The sequence below is a fragment of the Trifolium pratense genome, linkage group LG2 (assembly GCF_020283565.1).
Source record: "Trifolium pratense cultivar HEN17-A07 linkage group LG2, ARS_RC_1.1, whole genome shotgun sequence".
NCBI lineage: Eukaryota > Viridiplantae > Streptophyta > Magnoliopsida > Fabales > Fabaceae > Trifolium > Trifolium pratense.
This window is the reverse complement of record NC_060060.1, coordinates 31,682,197-31,700,951: the sequence shown is the minus strand read 5'-3', so window position 1 is coordinate 31,700,951 and position 18,755 is coordinate 31,682,197. Positions and strand designations below refer to the sequence as shown.

At 33.4% G+C, this 18,755-nt stretch overlaps 3 protein-coding genes across 4 annotated transcripts; 1 reads left to right on the top strand and 2 right to left on the bottom strand.

The window, feature by feature from the left end:
• Positions 1-1,592: 1,592 nt before the first annotated feature.
• On the bottom strand, positions 1,593-5,068 carry LOC123910442 (F-box protein At1g10780-like). Its single transcript, XM_045961542.1, has 4 exons — positions 4,821-5,068; positions 3,192-3,935; positions 2,772-3,052; positions 1,593-2,408 (listed from the first exon to the last, which is right to left on the bottom strand). Exons 1-4 carry the CDS (start codon positions 4,822-4,824, stop codon positions 2,172-2,174), a joined length of 1,266 nt encoding a protein of 421 aa, XP_045817498.1. The 5' UTR covers positions 4,825-5,068; the 3' UTR covers positions 1,593-2,171.
• A 2,684-nt stretch (positions 5,069-7,752) lies between these two features.
• LOC123910441 (probable plastid-lipid-associated protein 4, chloroplastic) lies at positions 7,753-10,754 on the bottom strand. The gene is made up of 6 exons (XM_045961540.1): positions 10,026-10,754; positions 9,809-9,922; positions 8,633-8,728; positions 8,467-8,541; positions 8,271-8,338; positions 7,753-8,125 (listed from the first exon to the last, which is right to left on the bottom strand). Exons 1-6 carry the CDS (start codon positions 10,353-10,355, stop codon positions 8,053-8,055), a joined length of 756 nt encoding a protein of 251 aa, XP_045817496.1. The 5' UTR covers positions 10,356-10,754; the 3' UTR covers positions 7,753-8,052.
• A 410-nt stretch (positions 10,755-11,164) lies between these two features.
• Positions 11,165-18,469, top strand: LOC123910440. 2 transcript variants are annotated; one of them, XM_045961538.1, is made up of 11 exons: positions 11,165-11,883; positions 12,724-12,952; positions 13,436-13,583; positions 13,772-13,870; positions 14,287-14,444; positions 15,113-15,278; positions 15,568-15,704; positions 16,243-16,912; positions 17,282-17,394; positions 17,644-17,899; positions 18,014-18,469. In XM_045961538.1, the coding sequence occupies exons 1-11, from the start codon at positions 11,733-11,735 to the stop codon at positions 18,308-18,310; spliced, it is 2,424 nt and encodes an 807-aa protein (XP_045817494.1). In that variant the 5' UTR covers positions 11,165-11,732; the 3' UTR covers positions 18,311-18,469. The 2 variants fall into 2 exon arrangements, with proteins under 2 accessions (XP_045817494.1, XP_045817495.1); XM_045961539.1 differs by lacking the exon at positions 11,165-11,883 and having other exon boundaries at positions 12,815-12,952; positions 13,428-13,583.
• Positions 18,470-18,755: the final 286 nt, after the last annotated feature.

The window sequence follows — 18,755 nt, the reverse complement described above, 5'->3', positions numbered from 1 at the left end:
CAATTAAGTTAAGCTCACAGGATAATATCGCATCATTTCTTATTAACAACTTTTATGCATTTTTCACATAAAAAATCAATGTAAGGTAACAAACTAAGGTTAAAGAATCAAAATAACACCTTTTAAATCTACCCAATGTCTTGTGAGTTTAGTTTAGTTGGCAGGATATTGCATTATATATATAGGGGATCGAGGTTCGAACTCCGGTCATTCCAGTTATCTACTTTAATGGTGAGAGTTTTTAGCCACTACTTGACCAAAGAAAATCTACCCAATTTTTTTTTATTAAAAATAAGTTAAAGACACAAAACGTAATCAAACTTTTAATCTAAGACAGATATTTTAAAAACCTGAAACGGTCATTTATATCTTCTAAATTTTACTGGAACGGTTAAGATCAAAAACTGAAACGGTAAAGGTGTGAACTGTGAACGAATGGAAGCCAAACCACCGACGAGGTGGCCGCCGTCAAATATAGATGTTGGAGCAGCACCACGGGGGATGAAGAAGAGGAGATATGATAGAATCAATTGTACATGTTCTCTTTTTTAATCTAAGCCATTGATGACATCTAATGATTATATTTTAATGGTCCACCAGTGAATCACTTAAGTCAAACTAAGCCGTTAGCTAATAAAAATAAGTTCTAAGCTTCTGAAATTGTTTTTGGGAGTGTTTCATTGTTTAGTAAAGTCCTTCTTTTTTCTTTACTTGGACACTCATTTAATCGGTGTCCAATACTTGTAAAACACTTGTACAACACGTATCTGGTAAGTGTCCCAAAAAAATTGTTCAATGGGGGCTTTGAAAACAACAATATTGATCAATGAGACCAATTTTGATTACAATATTTTTTATTTTTTCGATATTCTGTCAAATTGCAATCTATAAAAAAAAGTTATTTTTTAAAAAAAAATTGGTCCTTATACCCACATTTTGAAAATCTCATTTAACATTACTTTGTGATAAATAGCGGTCTGATATTTTAATGAGGAAAGAAAGAGCCCTTATATAAGAAGTATTATCTATTAGATGCTCAAATGTGCTTTGTTCTACTGATAGTATCTAATAGGTACTCTTATTAAAATAGTACTACCATTAAAGATGGTCTAACCCACTTTCAACCGATCAAGTAAACTAAAGTACAAGAGGAGGTACAAGAGAGGTTTTGGTAACTAACTAGTTAAAACTAATTCCCCAACAAAACAAAATAGACAGTAAAGGGGAGTGATAAAGTGTTGAATGAGTGTTTGGAAACTTAGAACTAAAGTACTAGAGAGGTTTTGGGAACTAACTAGTTAAAACTAACCCCATAACAAAAAGAAACACTAAAGGGGAGCAATAAGGTGTTGAATGAGTGTTTGGAAAGTTAGAAATATCCCAATACAAGAACTCGTAACACAATCAACCAATCAAGCAAACTAAAGTACTAGAGACTAGAGAGGTTTTGGTACTAACTAGTTAAAACTAATCCCCAACATAAAAACATTAATTAAAGAGGAGCAATAGTTAAAATAAGAAAACGGCAGCGATTTAAAGCTATGGTCCAAAAATAAGGATTAAAATAAGTTGCAACTGCAGGGAGCTGCATGTAGCAGATGATCTGTTTCCAACATTGAACTATGGTATAAAATAAATGACATCAAGTTTAAATTTAAACTCAATTTCTTTATTACAAACAAGGTAAAAAAAACATGACAAAGAGAAATTAGGGCTCAATGCCTCACCAACTTGTGCCCATGGCATCAGCAAGCAATAAACCATCCATCTCTGTAGGAGGTGAATCAACAATCACCAAAGGAACATTGCTTTCGGCACCCATCTTTGCTAGGAAGTCTACACAATGAGCACAGACTCGGTAACATATTCTTGATCAGCACATTGTCATAACCAAACCTTTGATTCTTTTGGTCCCCCTCCTGAATAAGCTTGATTGTATGCAAGGAATCAGTGTAACATAATTTTCGCAACATTGTTTCACTGTGCTTTTGACAATCATGGGAGATGAGGTAAACCCTTCATTCTCTAAATTAGATAAAAAGAGATTATAAAATTTTAAATGTTCAAAACAATAAATTAGCTCCACAAAGGGAAAGCCATGATCAATTAAGAAGTTCAGCTGAAACTGGAAATCAGAAAGAAATGTCCTGTAATAAAAAATGCATCAAATTTTATTCTATTCGAATAATCTCACGGTGCATGTATCTAAACCGGCAAATCTCATCAAAAAAGTCATCAGCACTGTTATGTGATCCCTTCATCTGAAGAATCTTGATAACCATGGTCCTTAAATTTTTCCCATACTTCAACAAGGATTCAAGAGTACTCATTTTTTGTTCAGCATTTAATGGTGATCTCACAGTGATATAGACCTCCTCCAAACATGGAATCACAAATTCAGAATCAACCTACAAAGTAAATGGATAGATACCTTGTTTAGATAAAATGTTATAGAACGGATCAAGCAGATTCATAAGATCAAAGTTATTAAGAGCTTCAAGTCTGTTTTTGAAGGTGATTTCAATTCCAATAACAGTCGGGAGATATAACGACGATTTGGTGGTTGGGGTGGAGTGATGAGAAGGTCGGGGGTTCGGTTCTCACAAAAAATGAACAATAACTAACAATATTAATTACTAACATTGGGCGTTTTACAAATAAAATAAAATCAAGAGCAGTCCTTCCAAAAGCTACAGTTTGTAGATTTCTTGAAATCACGGTTATTAAATACATTGAAATGCAAGAAATTAAGTTTCCAAACATAAACTTACATGTTTTAGACTATTCTTCTGGCATAGTGCTGCAAACATGGCTCCATGGATGTCAAACTTGCGCAGCTTGGGATGGCTATTGAAGAAATCAACAAAATCAATCTCTGGAAAGGGTTGAAGAGCATCATAGTTCCCAGTGAATTCAACCTTCATGTAAAGATGTTTCACATCGCTTGCCAATTTCAGCATTTGACATATTGCAGCCCAGCACCACTGTATCCCCCGCATCGATAGGAACTCCAGGGCTTCCAGGTTTCCAAAATCAACCATGTATACTCTCCCTGGAAGCAATTAACAAGAAAGGAAGCAAAATTGAGCTCACAAAGCCAATAATTTTGTAATATATTACATGGGAGAAATAAAATAAAAAATCCAATAAGAAATATGAAAGTATAAGAATCACTTTAAACATTCAGCTACCTCCGCTATTAGAAATTGAAAGATTCTTCAAATGATTGGTTTCAGGAACCTTAATCACACTACAGCCTTGTACCTCAAGAGATTCAATTTTAGGGGAGATTAGTGTAAGCGTGCAGTTCCCGAGGCCATAAAAATCCAGCTTACACTGCTCTAGATATGGCAGGTTGATTGAAATTGAATGGACGCCTTCACATCCAAGCAGTAGCAGCCTTGTCAGATTTGGACATGCCTGAATCACTGCATTCACTGCAGCATCCTCCAATCTTGCCCCAACAACTTCAAGGATCCTAAGGTTATGGAACACATCCCACTTAGGGGTACATTCGATCAAGACACCCCACAGTTTTAGGGTTTTCAAATTCATTGCTGCACCAACACAGTCCAATTTTGACGGGCATTCATGTCTAATCGTATTGTCGCCAAGGTTGTCCATTCGAAGCTCGAGATGAGAAAGAGATGGACCTGCAAGCGATAGCCAAGAAGCAAGGCCAGATTGGGAGAAAGGACAGTAAACAACTAACTCTTCTAAACGCTCAACAGCCGATACCATTCTTTTCACAATCATGTCAGCATTTTCATTGTGAGAAGGGTTGTCAAATGCATTGCGAGTAAAATAAAGACTTTTGATATAAGCCATAGAGTTCTTCCATCTCTTAGAAACACAATTGCAATATGCAACATCACGGCCATTATTGATATGCGACAATATAAATTGAAGTACCCCATCAGGAAGCAATTCAATTGCTGAGAACAAGAATAAAAAAGAATAGTTGTCAGTATGCGAACAAATCAAATAACATCTTTCCATATTAGCAATATATGAATAACGAGTACAAATTAAAGTTAAAATCGGTTCCGTGAATCACAAGTATTAGAAAAACCTGAAAAACTAAAATCATATAACTCTCATAAACTAATTGAAACATTTCATTCCTCTATCACAAGTCCCAAGTCCCATAACCTTTTTTCAGTTTAGCTCTCATTTCTTTTGTGCTTAAATAGTTTGTCGATGTGGAGACGGATCAAAAAACATATTTCCAAATTGGCAATATATAAATAAAGAAATCGGTGCCGTCAAACACAAGTATTAGAAGAATCTGAAAACCACAATTCATCTTATTCTCACAAACTAATTGAAACATTTCATTCCTCTAATTGTCTCAGTTATCACACATACAAAAAACCCATAACCCCTTTTGAGATTAGCTACAATTTCTTCAAATTACCCTACAAATTAACACCCCCTATTGCCAACTCTGAATTGAAAATAACCAATTAAGCTAAAGTACTTACATTACAATTATCATCAACAATTCTCTACAAAAGAAGCTCAAAAAATCATTCTTAAATACCATTAGCTTAGCATTGTTAGCAACTAATTAGATTCAAAATAATCTTAGATTGAAAAATAAAACCCAGATTATGAAATATGGAAAACAAATTAAAACACACACAACACAATTAGATAAACCCAATTAAGATCTAATCACCATATCATATCACAATTCGAGTTAACAATGAAACCAAATCTAAAAATTGCATGCAAATAAATAAATACATGAAAATGTTGAATTAATTGTGAGTGAATTGAGCTAAGAAGGATAATTGAGAGTAAGAGAAAGTGCTTACACATGATGAATTGATGAGAAGAGATTGAAGATCTGGAAATTGAGGGTATAGGGTTATTATGAATAACCCTATCTATGTGATTGAGAGAGAAATGTGAGATTATAAATATGTGAGGGTTTTGGATCTAAAATGAAAATTTTGGAGAATTGAAAAAGAGCCCGCGTTTATGTTTTAGATATTTCATTTCAAATTTGTTTGAATTCAATTTCATTTCATTTCATTATTATTACACGCGCACACAACACAACAAACAAACCTATAGACAAAGAGACTTCTTTTTTATCGGTCAATTTGTGGAAAGATGAGTTAATTATTTCATTTTTACACATGCACTTTATTTAAAACAGATACGGTGACATTAATTTTACAAGAAAAATATATGGAGGAAAAAAAAAATGCACTCACATAGTAAAATTATTTTACACTGTCAACTAATATTAATCATGTTTTTCGCCACATCATTCTACTAAACCCCATTTTCTTAATATGATGTGGAAGAATGCTTCATTCTTATTGGTTGTCAATATAAAATTAATTTACACTGACGATGCGTAAACTCGAAAATATGATACGAATTTGATTACTATTTTTTACTAATAATTTGATAATTTGATTCACTTGTCGGTAAAGAGTTAATTCGTATTTTTGTACCAAAAAAAAAAAGAGTTAATTCGTATTCAAATACGCTATCTATTGTATTATACAAGAGCATGTGTGTTCATTCGTGGTAATAGATCTATAAATTTGAAGAAACTTGAAAGTTACCCTAATAAACTAGCAGGGAAAAGAATTTAATTTATATGCACCGTCAGTGTAAAATTATTTTGCACATGCGTCCAATAATATACCGACATATCATGTATGGCAATTAAAAACACATAATGTGTCACATTCATTAAATGATGTGGCAACACGTTATTGGATGTATGTGTAAAAAAAATTACACTAACGGTGCACAACAATTAAACTCCGGGGAAAATGTCAACAACTTCTATTTAATTGATATGCACCGACGGTGTAAAATAATTTTACACTGTCAACCAATATCAACCATGTTTTCTGCCACATCACCTCACTTCACCCCACTTTCTTGATATGAAATGACAAAATAATGATTGTTTATTGGACGATTGTATAAAACTATTTTACACCGTTGGTGCATATCAATTAAACTCTTAATTGAGACTATTGTCATCTATTATTGACTAAAATAAATTCATTCAAGGTTGGAGTATTTATAGACCAAATCTTATAATTGGGTATTTGATCTAACGTATTCTTACAAAACCGGCTTGTAAGGTGAAAATTCTCTCTTACTTAAAAACCATTTTTCACACCAACTTACATTAGATGTTGGGTTTTTTTTTTTTCACGGAACATTCAATGTGGGATTTCTTAACACTAAGGTTGGAGTATTTATAGACCAAATCCCTATATTTTATAGTCGAAGTACAATTGTTGATGAAACAATTTATTCAGATCACAAGATTTTAAACAAGAAATACTTAGTAAGTTCAAAAATCAAACTTTTTTCATAAGTTGATTATTTTTCGGGTTTGTCTAACTTGTGCAATATCACACATGTTAAAGCAACCAAAAGTTGTAACAATTTATTGAAAAATAACAATTATTTACTAAAAAGTTATACATTTAATATAAAATACACAACCTCCAGTACAAACTTACTATTTTAAACTTTTTAACATGTGCAAATTTGGCAAAAATCAGACAAATGAAATATGGCGCGTGTTAGATTGCATTTAATTGGCAAAATGAAATATGGCGCGTGTTAGATTGCATTTAATTGGCAAAATGTAACTTCTATAAATATCGGTGTAACCTTACGACTCGTTCTATCGCACGAATCTCTTACTAGTTTTATAAGGAAAATATGATACAAATTTGATTACTATTAGTTACTAATGATTTGATTCACTTGTCGATAAGAAGTTAATTCATATTCAAATATGCTGTCTATTGTACTATACAAGAGCGCGTGTTTGGTACATGTGGTCAACATAATGACCTTTTTGGTAGGTAGTTTGGAAGTACACCGTTTCGCGCGCATCTGTGCGAGCCAACTCACATACTATTTTTTTTTTTATAGAAGAAAAAGAATTTAATTTAGATTGTCCTTGAACTTGAAATACATTATAGTGATATTTCAATTTTATTTAAAATGACTGTTTTTGGTTAATGAGCTCCCCCTAGAAGGAATCGTTCGGGAGAACCCAAGTTCGAGTTTTGGTTAAGAAGAAGACCATGTATTAGGTGTATGATATAGTCTTTCAATATCATTTTTCATCTTTTATTAGGTTGTTTTGATCTAGCCATTTTACAAACCCAAGTTTTGATCTTTCAATATCATATGATCATGCACACCATGTTTCAACTATAAAACTAACAAAATAACAACTAACTAACTATTAACATTTGTCGCATTACTCTTACGTAAACATTGAACTATAATAAGTTGACGCATGCACGACTCTTCATTCTAGTTCTTCTGCATTAGGATTGTCCAATCTATAGGTAGTTCAATCCATCGAGTTGCGATGACACTGCAACAAAATTCACTGAATAAGTGTCTTGAGTTGGATCTGTGATTCCATTTCTGCTGTTGCTGTTTCTGTTAGAACCGTTGATGTTGTTTGCCATTGACGACAAAGAGAGGATTTGATCTAACAGAGTTTACAAGGAACAGAAAATGGCAAGATAAAAGTTGTGAGAAATAATGTTGGAGAAGATCGCTGCGAAAGTAGAGTGGAATTCATTCGCTTTGGTACATCTCAGTAAAATAAACAAAAATACAATTTGCAACAAAACTTATTGACAGCTTCGTCTAGGCATTTACGTTGCTTTCATCAATTTTAACAAAGACTATATTAACAAGTGTCTAAGATAGATAAATGTTTCTCAATCATTCCATGCCTTCAGAACAAAGCTTTAGCTGATAATATATTCATATCAATACGTAAAGACTTTCGAACAACTTTTAAATCAGTTTTCCACATTCAAGGGAAAGAAAGATGCATTACATTATTATATTGATTCACACTATTTCAATTTACCTAGAAACTTTGTACAGAAAGCACAGTTCCAAAATGCTTCAAGTTAGCTTGCCTTGAATAGTGGTTACACATTGGCTTGCTAGTATAAGTTCCAACTTCAGAAAGAAGAAAACACGATGGCAATAAGGCGCTATCTATATATAGTATATAGTGACAACATATCATGCAGGAACCCGGTAAGATGGATCCACCATTTTCAAGATGAACAAGTTTCCTTTGTCACCTCTTGATACCCTGTCAAAATGAGAAAGTATGAAAACAAGTACTTGATAATATCTATATATATACCACATGGTGATAGTAAATCAATTTAAAGTTGAGATTAGGTACACAAGGTCTAATGCAGTTTATAAACATACAAGAATAACGTGCAACTCACCTCAGTTCTTCATCCAAATATGTTATTTCCAGTGAACCGCGAGCTGTATCAGGAGCCTTAACAGGTATCTGCAAATGTAACATTTTGCTGGATCTTGTAAGATAATTAGAATTAGAGGTTCCTAAGCCACCTCATCTAGAAACATTACAAAATTTGATTTCAATGATGATTATTGAGACTCGATCTGAATACTCACGAAGCCTGCAATTTTGAAGGTGTCGAATTTCACAGCCACTTTTCTTGCATTAAGAGGTGTTAAATCTGCTGTCACCTACACAATATATTGATTCATTTACACATGCAAATGTTAGAGCGAGAACACATAAATGGTGAGAACTTATCTCAATTTCACTTAGTGTTACCTGGTTGAAGAATGGCCTAGATTCCATGTTTTGGGCCCTGAGAGTATCGGCATTGATTGCTTGATAATTTGTAACTGATCTCAAAAACTTTGGCCTCTGTCATTACAGTTTTTGAAAATGTTAGTACACTGTCATTATCTAAGAGATGAAAACCAAAAAGGCAACTAAGCAATCCTTTAACTTCATTCATTATCAGTTTATCTAAGAGAGGAACATATAAAAGTAACACTGCCAAAATGTACCAGGCTAGATCGTAGTTTAGGAGGCATGTTTAAAATTTAAATGAAGTCTTAAACAGGCGAGCCCGAAGACCAGAAAGTTAGCTCACAAAACCGAAACAGAGTAAAAAAAATCAAACCAACCAGTTTTTATGAAATTATGAGCTTACTGGTTTTTTATTCTAAATATGATTTTTAGTATGTATTTTGTGTAATACAAGTATAAAGTATTGTTAACAGCGAGGCTTAATAAACTAATCTTTTTTTTTTCTTTCTTCCTTTTCTAAATCTATTGAAGAATCCTCTAATCTCACAAAAATGAAAGGGAATAACAAAAGCAAAATATATAACCTAGGAATTAGAGAAAGGTTGTTAAGACTTACGATATAAGTCAAGTTCTGCTGTAAAAGAAATAGACATTGAGCTAGCATTTCCTTCATTATATGAGTATAAATAAAAAACCTATAAAAGCCACTAGCAGCATTGATCAATCTAGATGGGTAGTCAAATGAGTGGATATAGTAGCATATAAATGTTATGTAGCTGCTCACATTTTTCATATGAAATACACAACAAAGATGCATCATATATAATGCCTAACATATATCGAATGATTTATGAGCGCGATACAGATATAAAACCAAAAAGGAATTATGATCTATCTGGATTGACTTATTTGAGCTTATCTATTTTTTTATTTTTTTTTGAAGAAGCTAAATTAGCCCACCCAAATTGGCACTAGAGAGAATCAAACCTGAGGCCTCAAGGAGGAACACACTCCCAGGTCCCAAGCCAATACCACCAGACCAACCCAAGTGGGTTTTGAGCTTATCTACTTATAGAAATAAGTTATACATAAGCACTTATACTGTAAACTCTTATAGCATAAACGCTTAATTAAACTATTTATCCAAACAAGGCCTACATATATGGTAAGGTAAAAATAAAAATAGTTTACCTGAGTTTGCAAAATAGACTGAGAGGTAGTGTATATAAGCTCCCATTTTCCGTCCAGTAAACTAGATTTGAGTGGCTCCTTAGTTGGATTAACTGCTTCAAGTTTGCGTGCAATCTATTTAATTGAAAATGAATGAATTCCATGAATAAATGAATGAAGAATAAAAATGGATGCATGAAGTTGAAGAAAGCAAAGCATATAATAAAAGGCAACAAACCTGATCAATCCTTTGTTGGTCTTCAGGAGTGGCATCAGCTCCTCGATCAAGAGGTTCAATGGCTTCGAGAAGTTCTTCTTTGATGGTATTTGCATCTTTGCCTTTCTTTAAAAAAGCAGGAAAAAATGAAACATTTGTTCTCCATTTATGAGAGATAGTAGCAACTTGGTTGTGATTGTGGTGGATTAAGGGTGGTCTGGTTGGGAAGTGAGGAGAAGAAGAAGAAGAAGAAGAATGGAAATGGAGTAGTGGTAGTTTGAGAAGTGGTGAAGAAGAATAATCAGTGGTGTTGAGAAGTGAAAGGAATGAAGTAGAAGAAGATAAGGCCATGGGATGAGTTTAAAGCGTTGCTTTTACTCTAACCAAGTTCCCACTTCCACCTTTAATTATTGGTTTGGTTTCATAAAATGTTTTCATTTCCACACATGGGGGGGGATGTGGGTGTCCAGTGTCCAGTACGTTCCACCCAAATTTTCACAGTTAGATACTTAGATTCATACTATACCGGGGAACTTGTGGCCACACAAGGTGCCGCAAGGTGGCCCAACCAAATTTTCTCGGAACACATGAGTTAGGAATCGAACCGCCAACCACATGTTTAAGGAAATCAAAATCTCACATGGACCAATTTATTATTGGTTAATGATTGAGATTTTATTCAATAGATTGGAACATATAAGATTTAACTTGAAATTATTTTTGTGCATCCCTCTTTCATTTTCTTAATCTGATGGTAAATTGAACCATAAAGTTAAAAAAAAAAACAGTACAGAAGAGAGAAAAATATAATGATAGCATGAGAGAATGGACATAAGATGATAAATGGTGATCGAGATTTATGGTTGAATTTCAATCGGGGTTTAACGCAAAAAAATAATCTATATTGTTAATTTGAAATCGGATCATTCAAATCATACTTGGCACTACCACCCCACCACCATCAACATAATTATTTACTGGTATATAGATTCGTTATTTATATACTATTTGATCAGGAACTAAGGAAAAGATATATAAGCTATTTAATAACTAAATATATCACTTTTTTTATTTGGTATAAAGTATTTCGTTAACCAATAAATCTAAAAAAATAAAATATTTTTTATATTAAAACAGTAGAGAGTAGATATATAATATATAAGAATTATTTTGGTATGAAATATTTAAAACTGTGTACCATAAACTCCATTGCCGACCAGTATTTTTCAATGTGTATCCAAAGACTAAAATTGTGAACCACAATCTCCATCATGGCCAACAAATAGGTATAAGGTTCCCAAAAAACTAAAAACTCTATACAAACTTCCAAAGGGAAGTTCAATCAACTAATTTTATTATTATTTTTCCAATCTTCTTCCGCGGAAGATCGAACCGTGATACGCTAATGACCACTTAATTGGTTCAATCAACTGACTTTATTAGTCATTAGTGTGTGTTTTGGCACGTGCAATGCCACCTTCACATTTGCTTGCTTCGGTGGCTCTCTCACCTAAATCTAAACACACACACACAGATAAGTGCAAATAATACTCTCTCTCTCTCTCTCTCTCTCTCTCTCTCTCTCATATGAACAAGAGTGTTTTTTTATTCTTTCTTTCTAGCTTTTTATTGATTTTTACTTGAGCTTCTGCTATGAACTCTAAGCAAAAGCTTAAACTGAATCTTGAATAATCAACAAGTGAAAAAGGTATTAGAAGAAGAAGAAGAATGGGACCAAAGTTTCCCATGACTCAGTTGAAGACACCCAGTTATCATGTCATTTTTTGTTACAGAAAGCATTCTAGAAGAATACTATCTCAGCAAAAATTTCCATTCAAGTCTTTGGGTGATAAATGGAAGCTCAATGACCTTAGTGCTAGTATGATTACTCTTTTTTCCCTTTACTTTTTAAGTTTTTTTTTTTTTTGTGGGCATAATCACTTATTTATTTCAGTTATTAGATGTGTGTGTTTCTAATGAAATTATTATAAATATTAGTAGTTGTGGTAAAAAAAAAATGAAATTTTTATTGTTGTTTATTATAGCAAATTTTCCCTTATATATGATCATGTTTTAGAGGCTACCATTAGTTAAATAAGCATGAAATGAAACACCTTGAGAAGCTACCATTAGTCTAGCCTTGTTTGATTTTTGAATGTCACTTATTGTTAATGCAAATTATAGTTAAGTTCTAAATTCTCCTAATTATCACTTGTTACTCAAAGGAGAAAGTAGGATTTGTATTTTGGATTATAAAAATTGTGTCTTTTTGGATTGACTTATTTGAATTTATCTATTGACATATAAGCCCTTTGTGAGATTATTTAGGAGAGCTTTATGTAAAATCTGACTTGAAAACATATGAATGTCCATAATTTTTTCAGCTTACATGAAAACATATGACATATCCATAAGCTGATTTCAGCTTATTCCCCAAGCTTTTCAGTATGACTTATGAAAACAACTTATAGCTTATATAAGTTAACAATTTGACTTAGTTTTATCTTTTGTACTAGAAATAGCTTATTCATAAGTACTTATATGATAAGTGTGTATGCTATAACTTTTTATCCAAACAAGGCCTTAATACTTTCTGTTTTTTAGCTTATGTATTAGAAGGGGATTGTAAATATAGTATTTCCTAAAATTGTGTAGTGTCTAAGTCTTTCTTTTCTTGGCTATTTCTTCTAATTTTTAAATTTTAACTTCTTTTTCAAAGGTTCTATCCAAGAAAGATTGAATGTATTGATGTCGAGGACCCAAAACTTTTTGAATGAAGTAACTTCTCCGCTTCCAAAACCCGGCCAAATTAAGAAGACTGATCCGGGAAAAGATCCCGGATTTCAAGTTATGGAAGATATATTTATGGTAGAGCAAACAGTTAACCGCAGAACGCCATATGGGACTCTTTCTTTGGCTGCTGTTATATGTATTGAGCAATTCAGCAGGTGAATTACAATATGTGCATCATTCAACTTTTATTTTGCTGGGTGTAGTTCTTCTATATTGCTACTTGGGCCAGTGCATAAACCAAATGGATAATATATTAACAAATTCAAGATATAATAGAAGTGTTGTATTACATACGGTTTGAACTTTGGCCCTTGGAATGCACAATACAATTATTTCCTCCCAATGCTACAATAAAAACGATGTAGTAAGAGAAGGCATTGAAATGTTTCTATGTAGATTCTGATAATTTCTTGTGTTCTCTTCACAAGTTGATGGCTTCAATTCAAAAATACGATATTTATGATTCTTGTTGTGCTAGCTATGACTAAGTTGGCTTTGTTAATTTAATATCAATTGAAATCTGAATCCTGGAAACTCCCTTAACGATGGCCTTGTCTTTTTGTATTTGTTGCTGACATTTATGCCTATCAAACTGATACAGATACTATTATTTGACTTTTTGGAAATAAGATATGCAGGATGAGTGGATTGACTGGGAAGAAAATGAAGAATATTTTCGAAACACTTGTTCCAGAAACTGTATATAGTGATGCCCGTAATTTGGTCGAATACTGCTGCTTTAGATTTTTGTCAAGGGACGACTCCGATATTCATCCTTCTCTCCAGGTATTGAATACTGTTCTTTGGATGCTATATTGAAAACCATGTTCATTTTCTGTATTGATTTGTATAAGTTCATTGTGGTTTAATCAAACTTGCACTTGGTATTTCTTGGTTTTCCATTTTATCATTTTTCATATAAAGTTTACGGTTAACATTTTAATGCTGCTTATTGCTCTTGGACATGTTTATAGGATCCTGCTTTCCAGAGGCTGATATTCATAACCATGCTTGCCTGGGAAAATCCTTACACTAATTTCATTTCCAGCAATGCAGAGAAAGCTTCTTTACAGGTTCACTTCTCTCCTTTATGGATTTAATTCAGCCACTCTACGAGCATGTGAATACACATCTGATTGGATGCAGGAGATGTGCAAAGAGTGGTTTTTTTGTTAGTTGGGAATTCACCCTCTACAACCCATCGTTTGTCCAATGATTAGTAATACAATGTTTAAACTTTTAAGAGTAGTAGACTGAATGTGTCTACTGGAGAGTAGGTCACTTAAAATTCAGAGTGTTGTCCCCTTGTTGTTGTAGTACCGAAAAAAAGTCATCAGTCAAATTCAACCACTGATGTTCTGATAGAGAATTGGAGTTTCTTGATATTATGATACAAGGGTTTCCTGTTATAATTTTCGCCATAATTGTATTATTGAATTTAGTTCTTTTATCTTTATGATTTTGAGAGATCAGTTTGGGAACTTTGCAGAGTAAACTGGTCACCGAGGATGCTTTTGTTCGTATTGCTCCTGCAGTCTCTGGTGTGGTTGACCGCCCCACAGTGCACAATCTTTTTAAGGCTCTTGCTGGTGATCAAAAGGGCATTTCTATGGGCACGTGGCTAGCTTACATTCATGAGTTTGTCAAGTGAGTTTCTAATAATGATTATCTTTTTGTTGATGATATTATAATGGCTGTAGGAGAAAACATCCAAGCAACATGTGTTTCCGATCCCTAAGTTAAAGATATATTAATGGTGTATGATGATTTGCCAGTTTCAAATGCTTCTAGTTTGCTAGGTGTTCCCACTTTATCTGGATAGTTAGGGCCGTATTCCTCCCATATTTCTGTTTTCATTTTCACTTCAACTAAAATACACATAAGAGAATATAGATCCAACATTTTTCACATAATTTTCTGTTGCAATTTTGGAAAATAGATCAGAAATTTTTTCGAAAATGTCAACATTATTTTCATTTCCTGAAAATGCATTCTTTCTAGATTGTCTTCCATGTTCTCTCTATCACAATTGTTTACTACATTAGTTTTTCATCTCCTTGTTAGCAATTTAAAATAAACTTAACTTTTAGAAAGTGAAAACAGAAAATGTTTTCCGAAAGTAAACAGGCCTTAGTTTTTGAAAGAATTATTCCTTTTACTATTTTACATGACAAGGGGATTAAAATTTTGTCATGAGAACATGTTCTGAAGTTATGCTCATCATTTGATTGTGCTGGAATGCTTTCAGAATACCTAACCAGTCTGTCTCTGGTTCTATAGATTTTCCTGCTGAATTTGTACTGATATTACTGTAGAGTACGTCGAGAACATAGGTCATATCAGATTCCAGAGTTTCCTCAAATTGATGCGGAGAAAATCTTATGCATTGGTTCCAACAATAAGCAGCCTGTTCTGAAATGGGAGAATAATATGGCATGGCCTGGCAAACTCACTCTTACTGATAAAGCAATCTATTTTGAGGTATAATTCCATTAAATGTTCATATATGGTATCTCACAGGTTATGGGATTTTATCTATAGCAATACAAGGCGAATGGATTTCTGTATGCTAAGCACACTATTACCACTCTTTATAATTTAATTCTGTATACGAGCAAGTATATTACATGACTGAAATGATGTGATTTTAACAATTAGCACATTTAGTTGTTTAGTGGTCTTTTGAGTTTTGAGAACATTCCATATTTTTATAATTAACCATTGCAAGTTATTCAACTGTAAATAATGATTGATTGTATCCATGTTCTAGGCAGCTGGCTTATTGGGAAATAAGAGAGCCATGAGATTGGATCTTACATATGATGGACTGCAGGTAGAGAAGGCAAAAGTTGGGCCTTTAGGGTCTTCACTTTTTGACTCTGCTGTTTCTATTTCTTCTGGTTCAGAGTGAGTAAGCTTCTTCAAGCATTCTTTATAAGTTTTATTGTCTTAGATTTGTGATATACATTGTAAGAAATTTTGATGATCTAATCTAACCATGTGCGCTCATGTTCTGGTTGGGATATGATTATGGTTTATAGTAAATTTTGATAGACTATGTTTATCATATATTTTCTTACTTTGACAGTAAACACAATTGTTTGATTCAAAATTTTCCAATTAGTTAATTTATAATGTATTAAATTTGAATCTTGAGCTGTAGCATTGACACCTCATCTATTCATTTAGTATCATTTTGCCACACCGACAAATTTGCTTATGTATGTATCACCACTAGTCTTTCAGTGTTTTATTTTTATCAAGGCTTTAGTTATTGTTTGATCTGATAACTATAAGTGAATAACATAAATCATTACTTTAGCAAGCATTCACCATGTATTTAGATCCCTCAATATTTGTCCTCCACTTTTCTATGTTGCTCTTTGCTGCATTTCATCAACTTTAAATAATCTGTTTTTCTATTTTTACTTGCATTCAAACTTAGGTCGAATTGGTGGGTGCTGGAATTCATCGACTTGGGAGGTGAGATGAGGAGGGATGTTTGGCATGCATTGATCAGCGAAGTCATTGCTTTACACAAGTTCATGCATGAGTATGGAGCTGAAGAGTATGGACCTAATGTTTACTGGGCTCGTAAAGGAAAGCAAAGAGCAACAGCCAGTGCCATTAATGGTATAGCTAGACTCCAGGCCCTTCAACATTTGCGGAAGTTGCTTGACGATCCTACCAAGCTCGTTCAGTTCTCATATTTACAGAATGCACCAAACGGTGATATTGTCCTCCAAACTTTAGCTGTTAATTATTGGGGAAGTCAACTAGTTACAGGATTTATGAACACGCGCAATAAGCCAGAAAATCGATCTTCTAATGAAATAGATGACAGCTATAACCATGTTTTTGACATCGATGGAAGTGTCTACTTGCAGAAGTGGATGAAATCTCCATCTTGGGGGTCTAGCACTTCTACTAGTTTTTGGAAGAACACTTCAACAAAAGGTTTAGTATTAGGTAAGAATCATGTTGTGGCTGACCTATCACTCACTGAAAGAGCAGCCAAAACAAGCAAACAAAAGACCCAGGTTGTGGAGAAGACTCAAGCCACCATTGATGCTGCAACACTGAAAGGCATACCCAGCAACATTGATCTATTCAAGGTTGGGATTTTTCCTTGATTTTGTGTTCCTTTAATGATTTTGAGTAACTGTTAGTTAGACTATGATTAATTATGGAACCATTTAACGTACTATCTAAACGAGTAATGTAAGCATGCATTTGTTATATTGCTCATTTTCTGGTGATTTGGACTTCCTATTCTCTTTTCCACTAAATAATAGTTTTAACTTGTGACGCAATAACGGAAAACTAGTCGGTGAAAAATCAGTTATGAAAATTTACATTTGGTCATGCTAGCTATGGTAGTAAATCATGAGAAAACCTTGATCAATTCTATTTCTAATCTGATTTTTTTCATTTGTTTGGGTCCCAGTCATACGGTCTTAAACAGTAATACTGTTTCTGTGCAGGAGCTAATATTTCCTATCACCTTAACTGTCAAAAACTTTGAAAAGCTAAGGCACTGGGAGGAGCCACACCTGACTATTGGGTTTCTTGGACTTGCCTATACAATGATTTTTAGGTAAATCCACACCTCATTTTTCTCTGATTGCCTTTGAAAAATAACATTACTTTTTTCTAAGGTTGTTTTTTAATTATTTCTTAATTCATTTTGGTAATTAGTTTTCTCATTTTCAAGGTTTATTTTCTTCTCAAAATTTCTCATAGAACATATTTAAAATTTTGATTTTCAAGTAATTGATGCCGGACCCAGTTGTTTCTGAGCACCTTGTTAATTGATTTTTGAGGTGATGTATATTTGCCTTTCCAGAAACTTGCTGTCATATACGTTTCCAGTAATGCTGATGATCACGGCTGTTGGAATGCTGACAATAAGGGGTCTTAAGGAGCAAGGCCGCCTTGGACGATTTTTTGGTGGAGTCACAATACGTGATCAGCCACCATCAAATACTATACAAAAGATCATTGCTGTAAAAGATGCCATGCGTGACGTTGAGAATATGACACAGAAAGTGAATGTCTCGCTACTCAAAATACGTTCAATTTTACTTTCTGGCAATCCACAGGTATTATAATATCACACATGGTTAATGAGAGACTTAGTTATATAACATTCATTTAAACATCTTCATATTATTATGTTCTTAAGTGGATTTTTATTTGATCTAATCCTTTGTCAGATAACAACTGAGGTTGCTGTGCTGATGTTAACTTGGTCAGCCATTCTCTTCACTGTTCCATTCAAGTACATTCTTTCCTTTCTTCTCTTTGATATGTTTACACGGGAGCTTGAGTTTCGGAGAGAAATGGTTAAGAAATTCATGAAAATGTTAAGAGATCGGTGGCATGCAGTTCCTGCTGCACCAGTAACAGTTTTACCATTTGAAAATGAAGAATCTAGACCAGAAGTTTCCTTAAAGAAAATTGAGAACAAATCAAAGTCACAAGGAAACCAGAGCAGTGGTAAGTCCAAATAGGCAGTGATACCATATTTTTTAGTGTTGCTTATTACAAAAAATGTAAAGATGTGAATTTAGTTTTAATTTTTATGTAAATAAAAATAGGAAGCTCTTGTACTAGCCTTTAACTAACTCTTTGGATTTGTCATATTACACGAAATCGTATTGAGTTGGATAGATTTCAGTTTCTTGTCATTTTTTTAAGGAGAGGAGGATATCATGTTATTGATTATTTAGGGGACACAAGAGGCACTAGACCATAAATATATGATTAATTTAATTACAATTACCAGATAGAATTAGTAACTATCAAGTCATGAATCCTAACTATTCTTTTTTTTTTTTTTTTTGACACAAGCTAACTATTCTTATTTAAAAACATAAAAAAGTGTCATATGTCCTTGTGAATCACAATGTTAAAAAGTTGAATTGGTTTTGTCCCGTAAGTACAACTCAAATGGTA

What these genes read in the sequence shown, in the direction of transcription:
- LOC123910442 (XM_045961542.1), bottom strand. An exon ending in TTCAATTTCTAATAGCGGAG is followed by an intron (nt 3,053 to 3,191) that starts GTAGCTGAATGT and finishes AATTGCTTCCAG; the next exon opens with GGAGAGTATACATGGTTGAT. An exon ending in AGAAGAATAGTCTAAAACAT is followed by an intron (nt 2,409 to 2,771) that starts GTAAGTTTATGT and finishes TTTACTTTGTAG; the next exon opens with GTTGATTCTGAATTTGTGAT.
- LOC123910441 (XM_045961540.1), bottom strand. Translation starts at nt 10,355, where the DNA reads ATGGCCTTATCTTCTTCTACTTCATTCCTTTCACTTCTCAACACCACT. An exon ending in ACCAACAAAGGATTGATCAG is followed by an intron (nt 9,923 to 10,025) that starts GTTTGTTGCCTT and finishes TCAATTAAATAG; the next exon opens with ATTGCACGCAAACTTGAAGC. An exon ending in CTAGGCCATTCTTCAACCAG is followed by an intron (nt 8,542 to 8,632) that starts GTAACACTAAGT and finishes TATATTGTGTAG; the next exon opens with GTGACAGCAGATTTAACACC.
- LOC123910440 (XM_045961538.1), top strand. Translation starts at nt 11,733, where the DNA reads ATGGGACCAAAGTTTCCCATGACTCAGTTGAAGACACCCAGTTATCAT. An exon ending in TCTATTTCTTCTGGTTCAGA is followed by an intron (nt 15,705 to 16,242) that starts GTGAGTAAGCTT and finishes ATTCAAACTTAG; the next exon opens with GTCGAATTGGTGGGTGCTGG. An exon ending in GCCTATACAATGATTTTTAG is followed by an intron (nt 17,395 to 17,643) that starts GTAAATCCACAC and finishes TTGCCTTTCCAG; the next exon opens with AAACTTGCTGTCATATACGT.